Source organism: Pyxicephalus adspersus, chromosome 4 (genome assembly GCF_032062135.1).
Source record: "Pyxicephalus adspersus chromosome 4, UCB_Pads_2.0, whole genome shotgun sequence".
NCBI lineage: Eukaryota > Metazoa > Chordata > Amphibia > Anura > Pyxicephalidae > Pyxicephalus > Pyxicephalus adspersus.
In genome coordinates this window covers 108,163,267-108,186,811 of record NC_092861.1, presented here as the reverse complement: position 1 = coordinate 108,186,811, position 23,545 = coordinate 108,163,267, and the positions used below count along the sequence as shown (strand labels likewise).

Genomic DNA, 23,545 nt, shown 5'->3' with positions numbered 1-23,545 from the left:
TAAAAACCAAGATTCAGATATCAAATAGTTCATAGATCCGAGAGGAAAAGGAAAGTAAGAAGGGTATTTAAAATGTAACTTAAAAACAAAGCAAATTTATTCAATTTTTTTTATCTCTGCATTGGTCCCACCTTTTTATTCACTTTTTTAAAGAGACCCTTTCGGGCTTTTTCACTCTAACAGCCAGTTTTAGTATGATACCAAAGCCTATCACAGACCATATGTCCTGGACAAATTATAGACCGATTTTCCTACTAATTCTTGATGTTAAAATACTAGCAGCTGTACTGTCTAAAAGAGCTGAGACAGGGATTTCTGAGTTGATGGGGAAGAAACAAGTAGTCTTCAAAGATCAGCTGGAAACAACATTCATTGCCTGTTACATCTCATTCACTTGCTGTCGTAAAGTCTCAGCTATGTTACCTACCCTTGACATCAAAAAAGCCTTTGACACTGTCTCATGGTCTTTTTTACACCAACTCCTACACCATTGGGACTTTGGTCCACATTTCTTTCACTAGGTAATGGCACTTTACACTGATCCCCAAGCTCTTTGTTCAATAGGCTGCCCTTCACTCTTACTACTTATCCAATGGGAAACGAGACAGGGCTGCCCCTTCTCTCCCTTACTGTTCACCCTTGCAAAATGTCTGGCACATAAAATCCAACCCGGACATTTGGGAGGTTGGAAAAAGCAGGATATTATAAAATCTTTTTGTTGGTGACATGATACTTTTATCGCTATTTCTGGTATTTTATTCTATCCAAGACATTGGGGGCCTTCTCAACAGTGTGGGGTCTATATGTTAATAAAATAAATCACATGCCTTTAATAAATCTCTCTCTCCCGGTCTAAGTGGGAGTCACACCATTTACCATACTTTTGTTTATTTAACAGCTTCCTACAACATTATGTCCACTGCTAACTATATTTCCATACTGATTTCTATATCCTCTTTTGGAATCATGGAAAAAATACCAAATCTCTTGGTTGACTCCAGGTGGCAGTGAGCGGAACTAAGCATCTCCCCCTAGCCAGAGTTCTATGGCATGGGGAAGGGGTAATCACACCACAGCCTCACCACCAGTCTGAACGCAGCCTTGAAGTTTTGTGAGCAAGCAAGTATATGTTTAGGGGACCACAGCACAGAGTAAATTTGCATTACTCTAATCCTCATTGCATGTTAGGGACCCCCCGGGGCCACTTCCTTGGCAAACTTCGAGGACCCTGGTCTTGAAAAAGCCGCCCCTAACCTCCTGGGTGGTTAATTTCTGTCCGAATTTAAATGTCTAAAAGCGGTACATTGTTTTTCATAAAAAAAATTTTTACAGTATAATATAATAGTATGAGTATAATAAAGTTTGAAACACAAAATCATGTCAAAATAAAAAATGAAATTAAAAAAATATATATTACTCATACTTTTGTATTATACTGTAAAATAAATTTTCATGTAAGACAATCTACTGCTTTTAGACATATAAATCCACTCAATTTCATTCAATACAGTTATTTTGAATTGAATGCAATACAAAATAATTTGAAATTCCCCCACTCCCCCAACGCAACGGCCTTGAATTATATTTTTCGGCTAATAAAGGATTCTGGGGCACTGATTTTTTAGAGAATAATTTACAACACTGTGCACTATTGATGAACTATTTTAATTGGATAATAAGTTTTTGCAAAGGTATTTGTACCTGAAGTTTAGCTTTAATAAATGACAGTTATGTTGTATGTAATTTGACTCTTACAAAGTAAAATGACTAAATTATGCTTGTATTGTAATGCAGCTTGCCAAACCCAGACATTTAATTATTGTTTTTGTTTGGTTTATGCTTTTGGATAGAAAAGTATGTGCAACATACATAACAGGATTTTTTGACTCAAATGCTGAAAATATAAATTTTCTGTGTATATAAGACATTTAATATTTATGATGATTTTTTTTATTTTATTCCAGTTGTACAAAGGCAGAATTAATGCCACAAGTCACATCATACAACATCCAATGTATGGAGCAGGGCACAAATTTCGTACTCTACACTTGCCTATTTCTACCACACTTGCAGAACTTCTGGACCGTGTTTCAGGCAAGATATATCAATGTGTTTCCTAGATATCTGTCTTTTTATGAAAGCCTTATAGTTATTATTGTTGTGGTATAGTATTGTGCTGGTATTGCATCTAGAGATGATTTATGCTACATTCACAGCCTAGTTATGAAAAGATCCTGGAAAATTGGTAATGTGCTGCAAATATTATAAAAGTCTGAACACAGTACTAGCTGCTTTTAAACTGACAACCTGAAATAATGGCAGTAAATTTTCCAACAGTGATTTCCAATTTTTTGCCCATGAGGCATTCGGAAAAAAAAGTCTAAAATGTTCATGGGCTTAAACTAAAAGACCTGCATAATGCAAAATAAGTATTCTATGTACAATGATGATAGAGGAAGGCTTTTGAACCTGCAAGCAAAGTCAAAATTACTGTTTAGGTGAGACCTCCCTATATCAGCATGTGCCCTTAAATCTTGTATAAAAGATTGAGAAGCTGGGTGCAGGATCTTTGCACAAAATGTCCTAAGAATTTTTGGAGCTTTCAACGAGCTTCTGCGACAAGACAAACCAGCTTGAATGAAGAAAAAAAAAAAATCCGTTACATATGTTCTGATGAGTTTGATAATAGCTAGTCTGGAAGAACCAAATTTTTTTTTTTACCTATTCAGATTAAAAACGTACTTTTTTTTTCTTTTGCAAATACATATGGAAGCCACACTATAACACACTACACTTTTTCTAAATGTGATTCCTAACTTTAAGCTAAGCCATTGTACACATGCACGCATGGTTTACACTTGAGATGAATGATCTAGCTGTGTACTGATGTCCCTGGATGTCATTCACTGATCTATCCTGACTAATCAATGAAGGACTAAGTTGGAGTGACCACTGTTCTTTCCTGTAGAGAAGGACACAACGAGGTGCTGCTTCCTCTTTCTCTCCCTCCCCTCTTTAGGCGTGTCAAACTCTGACCCGCGGGCCAAATCTAGCCTGAAACTTCCTTAGTTTGGCCCCTACCAACATATCCGAAAAGAATTACATCTGGCCCGACGCTACTACGGATTGTAGCGAGTGATGCCGATACAATTCCCGGCATCACTCGTGTCTTTAAACCAGCAACCAATGTGTGGCCCCTGACTGTTCTATAGACGCAAGTAATGCCGGGAATTGTTGTGTCGGCATCACTCGCATCTTTGGAACCGTCTTTATTGAATTTTAAATACTAAATCAAAGTTCTGCAATATTTTTGATAATTTGTGCTGTATTTAGACTCCTCATAGACATGGTGCTTGTGACAAAAACAAACAATTGGAGTTCAAGGTTTAAGGGCGAATAGTGTAAGATACTGAAATTCGACACCCCTTTCTGGTTTGAAGGCCTTCCTGATCCCCCTCTAAATCAGACTCCTAAACATAAGACATTGTTTAAAACACCGGAAATGAGACTTATGGCACTCCTTTCATCTCTACATTCTTGGAATCCCTCCATGATCTTGCCTCAGAAATTACCAATAACTACAAGAAATGTATCATGTCATCTGGGGGATAATGCCAACACATACACCGCCCCAAAATTTTATAATGCATAAACAGGAACCAATGTAAGCAAATATACAATCAAGGTCATCAAATATTTACATTCCTTTAAATATTTCACCGATTATAGAAGATTTACAAAGCCAAGCTTGCAATGAATAACTGGAAAATTGGACAAATGTGAAGGAATGGGAAAAATAAAATGAGAGGAGGATGAAACCGCAATAGGACAGAGAAAATACAGGATTGAAACCATAACGTATCACAACTAATGTATTAGGCAAAATACTAATCCTATATGGACCATTTCTCTTGATGCATCTTTAGGCGGTCTTGTAGTTTGGTTATTGATAATCCTTCAATCTAATATATATTTTTTTGCTCATGCTACCTTGCGTGACAAACAAGTTGTTGTATATAGTAGTGGAGCCATTCAGTTGGCAAACCAGAGACAAAGGCAGACTAGCCCCATAAAAAATAAGAGCTTACATTTCTAGGCAGGGAGGAAAGCTTAGCAACTGTCCAAAGTAAACAAACCAACACTGCAGCCTGATCATTCTTGCAAAGTTTGAATCTGTCGAAAATGGTGAATTAGGGTAGGTCCAAGTAATGGGGTGGGTAGCAAAAGTGGATTTTCTATTGTCATTAGGAATGTCACTAACCATTTTGCAACATCCTGCTTTTTGTTCTCTAGATACACCTAGTATTACTGCTAAGTTAATAAGCGAGCAAAAAGATGACAAAGAGAAGAAAAACCATGAGGAGAAAGAAAAAGTGAAAGCAGAGAATGGATTTCAGGATAATTACAGTGTGGTTGTGGCTTCAGGTAAATGTACATAATGTGAAAGTTCTGTCATGTTAAAGAAGTAAACTTACACCATGGATATTGTTGACTTTTTCAAAAAAAGCACTCCTAATAAAATGCACGCTTGTTATCCCTATATTTACCACTACTTTATTTATCCTAATCAGAAACAAGAGTTCTAGTTTAGGTAGCAATGATATCATGTGTGGTGTAAACAGAAGACCCCATTGTAGGGGGAAATACCTCACACAAAATATTTATAGTAGTGGATGCTTTGTTACATCAAGGTCCAGCAGCTTGTAGTCATCAAAATCAAATATCAATTTGGCTTCATATTAAAATGTACTTTTTGGTAATGGGAGGCGATCTATTCAGAAGATTAGTTTGACACTGAATTACCCTTGTGAAAAATTTTATACAACCCTATAAATATTTCACATATTATTAGCAAACTGGTACATACAACTAGGACTATTGGTTCTTGTATCTTTAAAAACATTAGCATTTTAAAACCTTAATGTTCGTATAAGAAAGTTAATCAAAATGGCCTTTTTTTCTGCTGATTGGCTAGTAGTGAATCCATAGCACACAATGAACCATCGTTATTTGTTCTAAATAAAGAAAAAAAAGGTGAAAGTGTGGCACTGAAGTGGTTGCCAAGGAGCAACTTACAGTTGTACAAAAGACAACAAAGAAACAAGTGAAACAAAACATTGTTTTGGGGCAACTATGTTTTTAAGAAACTTTTAAGTAAAAGCTTACCACTATTCCATACATAGAAAACTACATTGAAAGTAAATATTGAGATACAGTGGTCTTGTATATGAAATTAATAGAAAATGCAAAGACAAAATGTACAGCTTTGTATAGTGATATAATCTCATTTTTAGCACTAGTAAATTGATCTGCATGTTTTCTTAGAAGTTTAGGTTTAATCTGTTTTTTTGCTTTCCAAAATGTAGATAAGGTCACCGATGTTTTACTGGTTGATGTACCAGCTAAGCAGGACAGGGATAACTAAGTGTTTACCTTTGCTATATTGTCTTATCAAAACAGTTACCGTATTTTTCGGACTATAAGACGCACCCACTTTGCCCCCCCAGTTTTGGGGAAGAAAAAGTGCGTCTTATAGTCCGAAAAATACGGTATATGTTGTATTTCTCTCTCTTTATTGTTGTGACTAAACTCTTCCATCTTTACCACTGTTTTTTTTAATTCACGGTCATAGCTGAGTCTGTCAGGTGACGAAAGTAAAATAAAAGCTAATTTGTCATCTAAAAATTTGCACCTATTTTAAATGAAAACTGTACTCAAGTTTTTTTGCAGATGAATAGTCACCCTTTTAATGGCAAACTACTCAAAATGTACATGTATTGTAAATATGTTTATTTTAAATTTGTCTTTCAAGGTTTAAAATCTCAGTCGAAACGAGCGGTATCCTCTACACCACCACGTCCACCATCTAGAAGAGGAAGAGTAATGGCTGACAAAGTAGGAGGAACCTCATCTGGTGTAGATTCTTCGAGCAAGACCATTAGCATTCCAGTTTTCCATCTTTACCATAAGTTACTGCCAGGTATTTCACTTTTTTTTTTTTTGTTGTAATTTGGCTGTTGTGGTTATTTGGTTCAATAGAAACAATCTTATCAACTGCATACAAACAGAAATGCCATCATTGTGCATTCAGAAACTCCACTTAAAAGCAGCTGTTGATTGAATTTTGAACCTAAAGCTCAGAACAAAACTTTTTTTTTTTTTTCCTTGCTAAACCTAAAGCATCCATGCATTGATACCTTAAAGTTGATACTTAAGTCTACATAGGACAGGTTCACAAATAATATTCTTTGCATATGTTCTGTGTGTGTTTTTCCCTTGCAGAAAAAAAGCATCTAGCGCAGCTGCATGCTTTATGTAAGCTTGTAAGGCTTATAGTATAGTGTGGTACATTAAAGTTGTCCTTTACAACTATTTTACATTTACTGCCATTCTGTCTTTTGAAAGATGTATTTTATGTATACTGCATATTAACAATTGCAAGTATTTAACAGTTTTAAAGATGAGGCACCATAAAAAAACAATTGTGTATGATATTGTATTGAAACTGCACATAATTTTTATGCGGTGGGTTGAAATACTTGGAGCTCCGGGGTGGGTGTAAACTGAATTATCTTTGAATTTTTCTGTTTTTTCTTAATAGGTCAACCCTTACCTCCAGAAATGACCCTTGCACAGTTACTCACACTTTTATACGAAAGAAAGCTTCCTCAAGGTTTCCGTTCAGTGGACCTTACAGTTAAGCTTGGTTCCAAAGTCATCTCTGATCCAAGTCTATCAAAAACTGATTCTTTCAAGCGTCTTCACACAGAAAAGGGTAAGGTCGCTTTTTTTTTATTTTTTTTTTATTTATTTTTTTTAGTGACTGTCCTGTTTGACCTCCTGGGCATTTCATTGATTTCTGGATTTCTATACCGAAAGCAGTACACTGTTTTTCAGGAATTTTTTTTTTTTTTTTTTTAATGTTATAGACCTGTAACTTACCAAAATATGTCCAAGCAAGGGTCAAGTAGATATCCTGAATATAATAAAGTTTGTAACACACCATCTTGTAAAAATAAAACAAATTACTTTATTAAAATAATAAATAAAAAAAACACAAAAATCAGCTTAAACAAGAATGCATAAATAAATCCGATACTGAAAATGCTATATTTCTGTATATTGTATAGTACTATATTTTTTCTAAAACACCTCCCTAGTGTCCGTCACATACCTATAGACAAAACCACATAAATATATTTTCTATTATTTTGTATTGGATTGGATACAGGACTTTGTATTGAATCCAATGCAAAAAATTTGAATTTCCCTGCCCGCACCAACCCCACCGGGAAGCCCCGGAGTTTGTTTTTCTACACGCTGGGAGAAGAGAGATGATGTCTCCAGAGGAGCTGCAGGGACAAGTTAAGTGTTTTTTTTTTTTTCAGTTGTAATCCAATTGTCATACAATGTTTTATGACAATCAGATTGCACTGTAACGCTTGTTTCTATTTTTAGCCACTGCGAACCTGGTTTGGTTGGGGTAAACGCTTTCAGCAAGTTTTCTTACCCCGAGCCAGGCTGCCCAGGTGGTTAAAGGAAATTGTGATCTATGTTGAGACTGAAATACTGATAATTGTATTTGAAAATGTTCGTTTTGAATTTAACAATCTAGTGATATTTTAAAAACTTGGATCATAATGGTAGACTGATACTTAATATTTAAAATGATGAGTTATTTTCAGTGAGTGATTTTATTATTTTTTTTTTGTTGATTATAACATACCATTATTCAAAGCTCAAAAGTTAATGACATATGTGTGGTAAGGTAAATAATTTAAATCTAATGCAATGTCTTGAGGCGAAGGCATTTATAAGAAAGAGACTGCAGAGAGATAGTCAGAACTTTTGGGGTTTGGGAAACTGGGCATTATTGAACAAAGTATAGGTCCTTATAGATGTTTGTTAAAAAGTAAAGTCCTGTGCATAGCAAAGTAAACATGTAGTCAAACACACAAAGCGGAAACTATGACCCAGGTATTTAGGCCACACATACAGGGACCTGCAGCCTGAGGTGCTTGGGGATACCTTATGGAGAAATCTCCTTTCTGCTACTTTTGATTGCTGCTACCCTAGTGCATTCTTTCCATTTGTTGTTGTATGGCCAACTTCTTTTCTCCACCACCCCCCAATATCATAGGTGATGTGTGCTAGACCTCTTTTATGAAAGCAAGAAACCCAAATAAAAAATGTTCAAAAAAGTTAATGTTCCTTGCAGTATTTAACTCTTAGGGTACAGTTTACAGTTCCTTAAGTAAAAAATATATCATTTTAATTGCAGTCATCTTGTCAAACTAAGATATTTGAAAATGCTTCCACTTATCTAAAAACGAGATAAACGCAATTGAAGTGGGGAGAGGTTAGCTTGGTATACTTTCTAATAGCGCAAACAAAGTCATACAAAAATGACAAGAAAAGCGAGTAGCATCAGTGTTCTCCCCAGAAATTTTTTTCAGTCATGTTATAGGAAGCTGTAGCCAGGTGGTAAAAAAAGTGGGTAGGGCAGGGCCGAAAATTTAGTGCTCCTAGTTTATGCCATAGATATCCAGTAACCCCTATTATTGTCGGTTTTCCCCTTCACTTTGTTCCAACCTTCTAATGCCTGGCTTGTTAGTATGTCCAATTTTTCCATTTTATGCCACAACTGTTCAGTGCTGTCTATTTTGATCCAACTTACTGGTGTTCCATGTTTTATTAGGGTAATTCCTTAGCAGTAAAAAAACTGTCTTTTTCCACGCATACTGCGCATGCCTAACATCAGGAAAGTATCATTAGGAGCAGCCCACAGCCACCTGGGATATGTGACAAAGATAAAACAATGTTAAAATGTGGTGATGCTTTAGGAGCATTGTGCATGTGATAGCAGATGTATGCCGGACAGCCAGTGTCCCCCCATCACTGCCCATATTTTAAATAAAATTAAAAACTGTGAAATTTATTCAGTGTGTACATGTACAATGACGACAGCAGTGCAGTGTGGTGGCTCTGTGTGTAAACCACCTTGGTTTACTGTGTGTAAAACACCTTGTCATATTCTAACAACAACTGTGATCAAACCTTCTCTTAACCACCTGAGCGTTACACTGAGGTCTAGATTTCTGTACCAAAAGTGATCCACTGTTTTTCAGGAAATTTTTTTTAAATTGTAGACCTGTAACTTACAGAAATATGTTCGAACAGGGGTTCTAGTAGATAAGAATATAAAAAATGTATTTACTTTTATTTTATTTTTTTTTTTATTTTTTTCTATTGGATTGGATACGCAAGTTTGTATCCAATCAAATACAAAATATAAATTTGAATTTCCAAGTTATTTACTTTTATTTTATTTTTTTTAATTTTTTGTATTGGATTGGATAGGGAGTTTGTATTCAATCCAATACAAAATGACAGTTTGAATTTACCAGTTATATACTTTGTAATTATTTGAATTATTTTGTATTGGATTGGATACAGGAGTTTGTATTGAATCCAATACAAAATGTTTGAATGAGTTTCAATTTGAATTTCCCGCACACGCGCCGACGTCATCACGCACGCAGGGAGAAGCCTTCCGTTTTTTTTTTTCTCCGCCAGACGGCTTCTAGTTTTAGAGATCTTCCGGCGCTGGAAGAAGAAGGACGTGGACGATCAGCGGGACCAGGTAAGAAGCCGGCCGGAACACATCCTAGCCTTTTTTTTTTTTTTTTGCCCGTACGAAGGTCGGGCTTAACGGCTAGGAGGTTAAACTGTTGGTTGTAACATCTTGAATTTTTCACGGTACACAGGGGACCCCTCATAGCTACTAGTAACCAAGAATTTTAGGATATGGGGGTAACAAGCTTAAAACCTTGTGAAAATTGAACACTGAAGTTGCTGTTTTAAAGGCAAATGCATCATGGAGCCCAAAATAGAAAATGCAAATTTATAGGACCCCAGGACCACTTACATGGCAAGGAGCATTGGCGTGAAAAGTGAAACAATCTTTTTTTGTTAAGGCTATGTACAGGAGCTTCTCTTTTGTAGCAAAGTGATGATGATATTAGACTGAATTTGAATTTGGGTTTCGTTATCTTGTTTGTTGGTTAATGCCTGATGTATCCTGCCGAATTTCTATCTGTCCAGGGACAGATCTGGGATCAACTCTTTGAAAGCTGTAATGGTACTAGGAGATTGGTGATAAGATTCTAGCAAGCTTCTAATACTCAGGTTGCTCCTGCTCCTTTCTTAGGGTTACTTTCTTTATTCTAAAAATGGTAATTCGTTGGAAATGTTTGTTTTGCAATGTAACTGGGAACAAAGTTAGCTTGGAGGGTTATATGTTTAAGAACAGCAGACTTAGTATATTTGCTGTTATTGTAACTGGGAACATCATTTGGCATTGACATTATGACCAGACTATTGTCTTGGCCTTTTTGGGTATCCTTCGTGTAAGCATAAAGCATAAATTTTTTTCATGGTTTAACATTTGATTACCTGTTAAGGACTTATTCCAATAAAGCTCCATACAGATGTCACAGATAATTGTGGCTAAAATCGATCTTTCGTGATCATTTCTAGCAGCAGAAGAATGAACAAGAGTTATACACAACCCCGTTCTGTTCTATGATGAGCAAACAGCACCCTACTGTACTACTGTCCAATGCCATGTTACATTGGTTATTCCCATCAGTTTTTTTTTTTTTATCACTCCACCTACTTAGACTTGAGTTTAAACCTAGGGCATAAAATGCATCTGTCACTGCTAACTTTAAAACAGTCATCAATAGAACTGCCAAGAAAATTTACACACCATGAATAAATTCACAATTTTAAAAAGGAAAAAAACTCACATATATTTGTTGGCACTGTTTATAGTATGTAACAAACGGTTTAATATTAAACTGCACTTTCTGATTTTTCTGATGTTTCTGATAGCAAGAGTTTGTTGCGCACTTTTTTGTATTTAAGCTGTTATTATCCTTTGTAAACTGGCCGCTAAGTGTATTCTAGTCTTTTATGTCCATTCCCTGTAATAATGTGAAAGTGATAAAAAAAATTTTTTTATATATTTTATATATAATTTTATATATTTATATATATTTTATATTAAGCTTTCTGTTCTGTGGCAGTATCTTGTGGAAAGTATTATTGTTGCAGCATTATATGTCAGGTGTCCTAATCTTTGTTTTAGAGCATGGTGATTTTCTGGGTTCCTGTCCTGAAGATGAAGTAATAAGCCCAGGCGATGACTGCATGGAATCGGTTTTGGATGACTCATTACTAGAAACCTGCCCAATTCAGTCTCCACTGCAAGTTTTTGCAGGGATGGGTGGGCTTGCCCTTATTGCTGAGCGGCTTCCCATGCTTTATCCAGATGTCATTCAGCAAGTAAGGCTTGATATACTGTTATGACAGGGTTTCATGTACTCAAATTTCATTATTTTATTTTTATGAATTTTTTTCTGGGGATGCAATTGCTATTTAACCACTTACTGTTTTACTGCAGTATATTCATGCTGAGATTTTACTTGAGCCTTAGCAACTTGGCAATAGAACGCTCGTGAATGGGTGCTGTGTATAGGATGGATATCTTGCTTGGGTGATTGCTTCTGTTATTTGCATTGACCCTTAATAAAAGTTTGTAAAAATTTACAAAGTTTCACCTACAGCTATATAATTTTAATAGCCATGTTTAAAACTTTTTTTCTTTTCTTTCTTGAATATTGTTATATATAAAATAATGTTCCTATGTTTATTATTATTATTATTATTATTATTATTATTAATAATAATAAACAGCATTTATATAGCGCCAACATATTATGCAGCGCTGTGCATTAAATAGGGACATACAAATAACACCACTTGGCTCAAGTCACCCTAAGTTAACGCCTTTATCCCGTTCACCCCTTACTATTTTCCATTCCTCTTGTTAAAAAGGATTATTTACTTCTATTTGCATTGCTATTAGAGCCTCTAGCACAGAAAGGGAGGGCAACCTTTTTACCAAATAGTAGGTGAAATAAATTTCCCCGGCATAAACAGAAGTAAAACTTTAACAGGTCAAGATCTTCTTCATTCTAGAAAAATGAAAAAATAAAAAAACAGATGGCTATAGTCTATAAATCACACACTTGTCTGAATTCAATATACCATAGCTTTTTGGAGAATAAAATACTGTATATTCTCTAATATATCTCTATATTATCTAAGAAAACCATATGGTCTCAGCCTTTGCATCTTTTTCACTTTTTCTTTTCTTTTGTGAAACGAGAAAAAATTTAGTTCCAGGATATGCTGCCAAGTTTTACCATTTTTCTAATGGCATTTTGAGTGGATAAAATCTGTTCTTATTCAAGAGCATGCAGTAATCTATATCTTTTTTTTTCTTTTTTTTTTTTTTAAGGTGAGTACTCCTGTTGTAACTTCAACAACTCAAGAAAAACCAAAAGACAGTGATCAATTTGAGTGGGTTACTATTGAACAGTCTGGGGAGTTGGTTTATGAAGCTCCAGAAACCATTGCTTCAGAGCCGCCCCCAATAAAATCTGCTGTGCAAACCATGTCCCCTATTCCCGCTCATTCCCTGGCTGCTTTTGGCCTTTTTCTTCGTCTCCCGGGGTATGCCGAAGTTCTGCTTAAGGAGAGGAAACATGCACAGTGCTTACTCCGCCTGGTACTGGGAGTTACAGATGATGGTGAAGGAAGTGAGTATTTTAAAATCTTCACTCTCTGCAATGCCTACATCAATTAAGTGTTATAAAATTCAACCTGCATTAACATGACTATATAACAATATTACCTAAATTTATCATTCCTGTGTAATGGGCTTTCATTGTTTTTAAAATTAGACTTCTTTACAGTGACTCACTTTAGTCCCAATGATAAAACTCAGAGTAAAAATCTGTTTTCAAAGTTTGATTATTATTCTGTGCACAGTTTAGTATGTATATAGTGCTACTTTATGAACAGTACTAGACAACTTATTTAGTGTAACCTTTTTACAATTTTTACACAGAATAGTTTTGTTCAGTGCTACATGATAGGTTGGTTGTAGTTGTTAACTGCATGAGCCTCTTCACAGGATGAAATACAAAACTTGAATGCTGTATGTGGTATTATATAATCTCTGGATTAGGAAATGCAGTTGCACAGAATACCTAATGCAATATATGTCAAACTTGAAAAGAACCAAATACTGGGGCTGGCTCCATAACGTTGCATTTGTCTTTGTTCTGCCCCTTCTTAAATGTAATATGCAGTAATGCTTTAGGAATTACATATTTTAGAAAACTTACATAATATTTCATAAAATTTCTGTTTTGAGTTACCTAGCCAAGTACAAAAATGCATTTCTGAATGTCAGAATTACATGCTTTTTAATCTAGACCCCATCTTGATGTCTAATAGATAATACTCTTTAATCACTGGCATGTTACCAATATATTGGCATAAAGCCAATGTGGTACCTATCGTTAAAAAGCAAGCAAAATCATAACCTAGGTAACTACAGACTGGTTTAACATTTATAGTTGGAAAAATCCTAGAGTGTTTTTTTTTTTTTTTTTTTTTTACAGACAGCATTTGACACAGTGCCCCAAAGACATATTGCGCAATTTAGGGTTTATAGGTTTAGAAAATTCAATTTAAATAATTAAAGAACTGATTTAAAAACTGCATTGAGAGAGTAGTGATTACGCTTAATGATCTAAGGTTTCTAGGGGTGTACCCCCCAGTGTTCTGTTGTGGGACATTTACTTTGTAATATTTTTAGAAATGCTAGAGTTTGGGATTTTAAGTATCATTTCTGTGTTTGCAGATGACACCAAACTATGTAATGGAACTAAGTCCATGTAAGATGTCTATAATCTTCAAGTAGACCTGGGTGTATTGTTTGATTGGGTTAATGGCATTTATTATTGAAAAATGTAAAGTTATGCACCTGGTGACTAACATGCATGCTTCATACTGTCTAGGGGGAACACATTTGGGGGAGTCATGAATGGAAAAGGATCCGGGGGGTTCTGGAGGATCATAGACTTAATAACAGCATGAAATGCCAAGCTGCAATGTCTCAAGCTAGCAAAGTATTTTCTTGTATTAAAAAAAGGAAAAGACTGCAGAGACATAATCCTGCCCCTGTACAAAGCATTGGTCAGACATCATCGGAAATATGCAGTCCAGTTTTGCGCACCAGTTCATAAAAAGGATATTGTAAAATTAGGGAGAGTGAAGAGGAAGAGCAACTAAACTAACAAAAAAGAAATAGAGGAGCTCCGCTATGAGGAGAAATTAGCTGAACTGCATCAGTTCTATATATTTGTAGACAATGCTGCTTTTTAATAGATACCAGACAGTGTGTGAACATTGCTACCCTACAACAAAAAATGTATCACTGGCAGGATCATCCATTACAAAATAGTGTGAAAAGTCAAACTGCATATATTGGGAGTGTAAAGTAACATGCAGCCACTTTAGCCACCTGGAAAACTGCAACCTTAAAATGTTTGTTCGTGGGTTAAAGTGCACGTTGATGGAAATCATGCTATTCTTTTTGCTTATCCCATCTCCCAATTCCTCTTTATAGAGGCTATATACTTATTCATTGCTCCCTCTCTTTTGCTGTTTTAAGAAGTGTAACACATTTTTGTGGGAGATTTTTTATTTGTCAAAATACATTTTGATGCCTTATGAATGCAAATAAGCACATTATGGGTAAAAATATACCTGAGGCTTTATGCATGTTCTTTAGATACCCTCTAAGGACCAATATGTTAATTAAATTATTTGACAAGGTTCAATCTAACCCAGTTAAGGAGCATCTGATTTCTGTCATTTTGTCTCCAGTGAAAGAAAGATCCTTTAGTAACCACCTGTAAAGGTTTTTAGTCTGTCAGTTGATAATTTCCTACTATAGTTTGTTCCAAAGACGTTAGAAAAGTCATAACTGCTATACTGCACCTTACCCTGTTATGATAACTGCAGAAGATTGTTTGCATAGAAATATTTAATAAAAATATATATAGTTGTCTTCAGAATAAAAACTGTTTGTTTAAAAAAGTAAATAAAAGGTCCTTATAACTTTTTTTTACATGCATGCAAGTGCATATGTTTAGGGTTGTTGTCTTGCTGAATACCCCTTTTTGGGGGCCTTTACTCTTTGGACTAAGATCAAAACAACATCCCCGTATGCAACGTGACTTTTGATGTTTTCAAACTGATCCTTGGTATGCGATAAATATACCCAACATCATATGAGAAACAACCATATATCATGATGCTTGTGCCACCGTGCTTCACTGTTTTTACAGTGTACTGTGGCTTATGTTTAGTGTTTGTGGGTCATCTGAAAAAACTGTCTGCAGACCCTAGACCCAAAAAGGGCAATCTTCCTTTCATCAGTCTACAAAATGTTGCATCATTTCTCTTTAAGCAAGTCAATGTGTTCTTTGGCAAACTAACCTCTTTAGCACACAGGTCAAGACTAAACTTGATTTAATACGAAGTGTGACTTCCTTTGCTTTATATGGTTTGCCTGTAACAAGTTTAATGGTGGGCTTTGTAGAGAATTCACGGTTTTGTATCAAAGCTTCATTGTGTTTTTGTGACCTTGGTTTGATAGGCTGTTACTGGAACCAAAAAAAAAAGTCCTTGACTCAGGCTGCAAGATTTGCAAGTTATTCTAAATACATCGTAAGAGGTGGCTGTCACCTCCAATGCCCCCAGGCTGTCAGCCTTTCTGTTAAATTATAGATGAGGTGAACTGTTTTTCTGTACAAATTGTTTGATTCTTACACTAATTTGCTGTGGTTCTTTTTCTCATCAGGCCACATCTTACAGTCCCCATCAGCAAATGTTCTACCAACTCTTCCGTTTCATGTTCTGCGCACTTTATTCAGCTCTATGCCACTCACTACAGATGATGGTGTGCTCCTACGACGCATGGCACTTGAAATTGGGGCAATACATCTCATTCTTGCTTGTTTATCAGCCTTAAGTCACCATGCACCCCGGATACCAAGTTCTGGCTCTAATCAGACGGAGGTATGTGTGATAATGAAAGGAATCTTGTTTTTATTATCAAAAGCAAACTGAATATTAGTAGTAAACACAGCTTTTCCTGAGGTGAAAGCTCTGTTTGCAGTGGAGACAGAAGCCAAAAGGTTGGTGTTTAAATCACACTCCAAAATTTCCCTTTAAGGCTGGGTTTAGACAGACGTTTTTTTAAAAACGCATGTAAACGTTTCTATTGCATTTATATGTGTTTTTATGTACTTTTATTAGCATTTTAAAGCTTGCCTTCAAAATGCTGGAAAATGCCAATGCTGCATTCTTCACTTTTTACCGCACTAATTTGCATATTACCTGCTCAAAAACGCGGGAAAACGCCCTGTTGAAATCAATGGAAGCATTTACCTGCCTTTTTGGGCGTTTTCGCAAGCAACGTTTAGGGTAAATGTCATAACGTGCCTTTTAGGAAACGTCCTGGTGTAGATTAATCCATTGTAATGCATGGGGATTTTAAGCAAGGGCTTTAAAAGCCTCAGGTTAAACGCTGGGGAAACAGTCCGTGTAGACTAAGCCTAAGGCCAAATGTAGCATTAAGAATTTTATTCTGGTATCTGTAATAGTATTCGCTATATAATTATTTTTGCATACCTTTTTCTTCAATTTTACTAGCGGAGCAAGCCTTCCAGCAAACATGCAATTAAATACATTGAAACAATTAATATACAAGGGTTCTTACAATGGCCAGCTTTTAAAAAATGTGTTAGGATCCTCCAGTCATAAAATACTGCTGTAACTGCTTAATGTTATTCGGGCTTTGAATTTTCTTCTGTCACTGACATAAAGTCTAAATAATTGGCCACAGGGTGACAACCCTGCAGGGATTTCCCTGTATAATGAACAGTGTTTTCACCCTGTGAAGGAAGTGAAAATTCAACGAAGTTTATGGCCTCATCATTGGATTATATACAGTGGGGGAAATAAGTACTGGACAAGTCAACGTATTCTCAATAAATATATTTCTAATGGGGCCATTAACATGATTTTTACACCAAATGTTGGTAACAATGCAAATAATTCACACATACAAAGAAATCATAACAAATACATAAATCCATAAATTAAGTTAGGTGTAATAAAGTGGAATGACACAGGTAATAAGTATTTTATTTAATATTAACACATGTTAAAGGGGAGGTACAAAAAAGCATGGAAAGCAATGAAACCTGTTGCATTCTGTCAGTATTTTCAAAGCAATCCTGTCCCCTATTGGCGCATTTTATTAGCTGGTTTAGTCCTAATTGATGTCCTACAAAAAGATTTCTCATCACAAGGCATTACACTATAGGTTTCTCATGAAGGGTGAAAGCAAAGAGCTCTCTAGACCTTTGAAACCTTATGGTTGCAAAACGTGCTGGCCACTTTGGTAAGACCCTATTCGTAAACTTTTCAATGTTCCAGTGAGCACCATTGGAGGGGGGAGGGGGGGGGGCAGGCATAATCTGTATTTAAACTGACCATGACCAGGTGTTCATCGCAAGATTTCTGACAGAGGAGCCAAAACAATAACCAGAAGAGTTGTCCAGGAGCCAACTCACTCGCAGAGAGATTCAGAAATACCTGGAATTAGCAGGTACAGTTGTTTCAAAGTAAAACAGTAAATGGGTGCACTCAGCCCACATGGCCTCTATGCACGCTTACCATGAAAGATTCCACTTCTCAAGAAAATGCATGTTGAAGTTCATTTAAAAGTTGCTGCACAACATTTAGTTGTGCAGCAAACAAGTCAGTGGAATACTGGGAGACTATAGTCTGGTCAGATGAGACGAAAATTGAACTCCCTGGATGTCATTGCACACATTATGTTTGGATGAGAAATGGCACTGCACACCACCCAACAGTGAAGTTTGGAGGTGTGAACATCATCTAACAGGATGCCGAAGATGAAACAAAGGTAGACATTTCAGGAAGACAACGATCCCCACCACACAGCTAAGGAAACTCAATTGGTTTCAGAGATATAAAACAAAGCTGCTAGAATCACCCAACTTGAATACAATTGAAAATCTATGGAAAGAACTAAGAACAGAGTTTATAGACGAGGCCACCAAACCCTTCAAGATTTAAAGACAAGTTTGTATGGAAGAATGCTTCTCTACTAAGTATTACATTTCAGAAACCGTGTTCAATACTTATTCCCTGTGCCTTTCTTCATTTAAACATTTATGGCCTTAGTTGTTTATATTTGTTTGTATGTGTGAATACTTGGGTTGTTACCGATATCTGGTGTAAATTTCAATAGCTAAAAAAAAAAAAAAAAACCTTTTGACTCTACATTTTTTTAGTCCCAAGCTTTTTCCATGTCATTTCCCATAGCTTTACAGACATTTAGTTTCTATGCCTAAAACTTTTTTGTATCATAATGAGTTCAAATGTTTGTGCAAGTCTACAACAAGTAGTTTCTTTTAAAAGTGTTTTTAATATTGTTTGTATGTCACTATTTTGAATTTGATCTCTTCAGGCAGCTGATATTTTTAGGCCAAGATAAATATTATGATCTCTGTTTTTGTAAATGATAATAAAAAAACAGTTGTTTTTAACTATTACCCAGTAACACTGGAAACAAATTTGTCTAACTGTGACCAAGGTAGAACATTTTGCATTCTGCCTTCTCACTTCTCACTTTATTTAATCTTGGCTCTAATACTCCTTTCTTGGCAGACAGTTGAAAGATTTGGCTATCATGGCTTTCTCAATAGTGTGTGTGTGTGTGTATATATATATATATATATATATATATATATATATACACACACACACACTTTCCCAGTGTTTAATCACCCAAAATGTAGTTTATGTTTATCAGCCGAAAGGAGAATGACATTGAATACTGCGAGGGAATGTCCGATTCCCCTACCATTAGTAAATAGAAAAAAAAAATTACATACCATTGCTATAAGAGGACAATAATTTCTAACGTATTACCTTTATGATATAGAAGCTTTTTCATCCTAATTTCTGTTTAAGCCACAGGTTTCTACCACTCACAACAGTGGCACATGTGAAGAGCAACAGCTTTACTGGGCCAAAGGCACAGGATTTGGTACAGGTTCTACAGCTTCTGGTTGGGATGTTGAACAGGCGCTGACAAAGCAAAGGTTGGAAGAGGAGCATGTAACTTGCTTATTGCTGGTAAATATTTAAACTGTCAACTTGATGTTTTCATTCACATTGCTTGAGACTTTAAACCTCAGTGAATATGAAACTGTGTTTGAATATACACCGCACGTGATATTGAGCGCATGCTGTGCACTTGCACTCTGATTTTTGCAGAAATGATCTTTGTTACAGCCAACTGCAGTAATTGTTTATGATATCTAGTTAATACATACATTGTATGTACACAACAAATGTTTATGAAAAAAAATTCCAACCTCTCGCTATCTCCCGAAGGATGAGAGATGTCCAAACCACAGCTGCTCCCTTAAAAGTAAAATTACACATTACCATTCTCCATCCAAATTCCAGTACTGTAAGATATAGATAATCAGCGGTAGTTCTTGTTGGAGTTAACATACGGCGCTGTCATTTTAAACAGGAGTCTTTTTAAATAATTTATTTCACCAGCATTAGATGTTGCATTGTGATTTCTATTTTTAAAAACACAATCAAGGTTTGCTGATGCTACCCAGATCAATGTTTGAGCTGTGCTTCAAAGAGCAATGCCTCTGTAGAACTTTGTCAACTTGTATCTAAGAGCCTTTGTTGTAACACATTTAGTTAATTTAACTCATTGATCACTTTTAACTTTGTGGCTCTTCATTGGACAGTAACACTGAACATTCCTGAGTTTAAAAGCAACAGTCTAAGGAAAGCCAAATTCTGTAAAAAAAAAAAAAAAAAAATGCATAGAAGTACGGTAGTTGTAATAAATGACCCAGTTTATGTAGAAAAAAAACATTTTCGGGTCAAACTTTGTCAGGTGGGCTTTGTCTGGATGCAGTTTCCAGTAATCACTGTTACAGGCTTGCAATGAGCAATAAAATGGGTTTATGATTTTTTTAGTACACGGTGGAGCCTGGACAGTTGTGGAAGACTGAATATAAGTAAAGAGTTCAACTTTAAGCTCTAGCACCTAAACTAGGAGTCATGAAAGTTGAAATGTACTGTGAATTTTATCAAGGTGGCCTCGCACAATCTTCATAGTGAACCACTCTTGCCTACTATATTATTGTTCAAAACCTGTGGAAAATATTGTTTTCCCAATTTAAAGTTTATTCAAGAACCTACAAACATAGGACTCTATTTTCAATCGCATTTCTGCTGGGCAGCCCTTTTCAGTACCCACCTGGCTGTTTTTGGGTGGTTACTGAAAAGTTTGGTCACAATATGGGCCACTGGACAGTTGGCTCATAATACAAAGATTATAGAACAATGGTATTTAGTAAAGTTTGAACAAAGAATAGGAAAGTTGTAGAAAGCTGGCAGAATGATAAGGTTTACTGTTTTTCAATGGTAACAACAACTTGGAACACTATAGGTGTCATGTGCTGCCCCGCCTACATTTTGACCACCTGCCCAGAACTTCTTCCCACTCAGCCTGAAGAAATTCCTGGGCAGAACATTGCATATGTTGAGTATGTTGGGAGGGCTTGGGGGGCCGGGGTATGCTTCACATTGCAGTTTTATTTTCTCATGAATTGTGAATCTGTAACTTCCCAAAACTAACTTGTGCCTTTTTTTTTTTTGAAGTTTTAAGTATGTGCATAGTAGAACAAAATTGCTATTTGCAGTAGAATGAAATGTTGTACTTTATGTATTTCTTTATTTTACAGGTTCTTGCCAGCTATATAAATCCATCTGGATGTGCAGTCAATGGTGAAACACCAGCCAATGAGAGTCGAGGGCAGAATAGTAATGCTCTCCCATCTGTCCTGCAAGAACTACTGAGTCAGTCATGTCTTATCCCAGCCATGTCCTCATACCTAAGGAATGATTCAGGTACTGTTCCAAAGTTTGCACCACTATTTTAGCAAGTTCTAACCCAATTAAGAAAATTTAAAGTGTATTTTACTTTTAACTTTTTTTTTTTACCCAGTAAAGCTTATTTGGTGCTCTTTGCTGTTTTAATTCTACATTGATACTTCAGCCTGTGTTTTGCACATTACCTAGAGTTTACGTGTATTGCAAAAAGAAGCCCATTTTGCAAAATCTAGCCTTTCTATTCTTGAGGCTTATGAGTGGCTTGCACCTTTCAGTGAACCCTCTGTATTTACTTTCATGCAGTCTTCTCTTTATGGTAGACTTGGATATTGATACGCCTACTTCCTGGAGAGTGTTGTTCATTTGGTTGGCTGTTGTGAAGGAATTTCTCTTCACCATGGAAATGATTCTGCAATCATCAACCACTGTTGTCTTCCCTGGACGTCCAGGCCTTTTGGCGTTGCCGAGTTCACCAGTGCTTTGTTTCTTTCTCATGATGTACCAAACTGTAGGTTGTGCCACTCCTAATATTGTATCAATTTCTTGGATAGGTTTTTTCTGTTTTACAGCTTAAGGATGGCTTGTTTCACCTGCATGGAGAGCTCATTTGACCGCATGTTGTCTGTTCACAGCAAAATCTTCCATGACTTAAGCCATTATCTAATTGTCATTAGGGCAGATTATCCAATACAATATACCCGGAGGTCCATATAAAAATAATAGTTCCCAAACAGTTAATGGGGTGAATAAGCCACGTGTCTAGCACATTTGGCAGAGAAATGACTGTCCACCATCTTATATTCTTGATCAAGCTGGTATTACTGCAAGGGTCTCATCAGCCTTCAAGGCCAACCTGTGTTCAGCTTTCAGGGTCATCCTTCAGACTGTTGCTGTTGCAGGTGCTGCCTCTGAAAACAACCAAACAAAGCAGTAACTGCGTCATCGAAACAGAGTATATTTTTTATGCGATACACAGACCCCCTATATTTTTATCACATTAGCAGACTGCTTATTACAAAAAAACCTGTCATCAATAGGCACAAATTATACATAAAGGTACTTCATTTTTTTGGTTGGTGTTTGCTGCGGTTCTGCTTTTGAAAGACCTTGTCCTTTAACTTCAAATTGCAGTGGCTAATAATATTATAATGCTTACTGACTTCTAGATCTTAAATAAGGTCTTAAGAGAAACTAAACTCAAAAGTACCCCATAACAACAAAATTACACCTACCTTCAATTCCGCAGGTCAGTCTGATCCATCCGGAGGTCTATTCTATCAGGTCCCACGTCGTCCAGCATGTGTTTTCGAGCCTTCTTTATCCTACCTCACCTGACCAAGGCGCAGGGTTCAGGTGACACATAGGAAAAAAGCTTGCCGATCTCACTGCGCATGCATGGGATTGGCAATTTTTTTTTTCTCTTTTGATAAAAGGGCTCGTTCTGCGCATGCTTAAGATGCTCGGGTATGCACAGAAGGGAGCACCCAAGAGTCTTCCAGGATGCGTGACGTAGGTATCCCAGGAGGCTCTGCACTCCCATTCATTCCCGAACGCTTAGCCTATCGAGAACTAGGGGGAGGTGCAGGGTTGTCTACCCTTTTATGTAAAGTGAAAATTCAGAGTTTAGGTATGCTTTAAATTTTACATAGTTACATAGTAAGTTGGGTTGAAAAAAGACATAAGTCCATCAAGTTCAAGCCGTAGGGAAAAAAACATGCCAAATATAAAACCCTATGGAAATAGTTGATCCAGAGGAAGGCAAAAAAAAATAAAATAAAAATTAAAACCCTGGTACAATTTGCTCCAACAGGGGAAAAAAAATTCCTTTCTGATTTAATGAGGCAATTGGATGTTCCCTGGATCCAACCGTCTGTTATTTTTACTTTAAATCTTTATTACCCAAGCCTTTTCCACATTTTCACAGACCTTACAGTGAAGAATCCCTTCCTTATCCGGAGCTTAAACTTCCTTCCTCCAGGCGCAAAGCATGCCCTTTTGTCCTTTGTAACAATCTTAAAGCGTACCTATACTTGAATTTTCACTTTACATAAAAGGGTAGAAAAGCCCTTTCTTTACATAAGAGTAGAAAAAAAAGGGTCCCATTCAAGAATGAATGGGAGCGCAAAGCCTCCTAGGATACCTATGTCAAGCATCGCGGGAGGCTCTTGGGCGCTCCTTCTACGCCCGACATGTGCAAAAGGAGCTTTTTTGCTCGAAGAGGAAAATTTGACGATCTCACGCATGCACAGTGAGATCAGCAAATTTTTTTTTTCATTCTACGTCACCCGATCTCACGCTTGGGTCAGGTGGGGTAGGATGAAGAACCAGGAAGAGAAGATGAAGATGACGACGCCCAGAACGCCGACTCCAAGACAAATATCGGGACGACGCAGAACCAGATGGCTTACACCCCCAGAGTGATCAGTCTGCCCTGCGGGATTGAAGGTTCATGTGTTTTGTTTGTTTTTTTTAGTACAGTTCCTGTTTAACCCCCTAACCGCTAAGCCAGTAATTTCTCGCACTAAATATTTTTGCTCTTTTGGTTAACCCCGTATTTTTTCGCCTACACTAAAATCCCCACTTACCTGGTCCC

The 23,545-nt window shown here is 36.5% G+C and overlaps 1 protein-coding gene across 2 annotated transcripts in view; it reads left to right on the top strand.

The window, feature by feature from the left end:
• Positions 1-23,545, top strand: part of BIRC6 (baculoviral IAP repeat containing 6) — a 164,217-nt gene that overhangs the window by 91,372 nt on the left and 49,300 nt on the right. For both annotated transcript variants that reach the window (XM_072409256.1, XM_072409254.1), the window contains exons 56-64: positions 1,965-2,094; positions 4,294-4,425; positions 5,813-5,980; positions 6,602-6,775; positions 11,153-11,349; positions 12,368-12,668; positions 15,788-16,005; positions 18,997-19,161; positions 20,805-20,970. In XM_072409256.1, the coding sequence (XP_072265357.1) occupies positions 1,965-2,094; positions 4,294-4,425; positions 5,813-5,980; positions 6,602-6,775; positions 11,153-11,349; positions 12,368-12,668; positions 15,788-16,005; positions 18,997-19,161; positions 20,805-20,970 (1,651 nt within the window). The remainder of the gene's footprint in view (positions 1-1,964; positions 2,095-4,293; positions 4,426-5,812; positions 5,981-6,601; positions 6,776-11,152; positions 11,350-12,367; positions 12,669-15,787; positions 16,006-18,996; positions 19,162-20,804; positions 20,971-23,545) is intronic.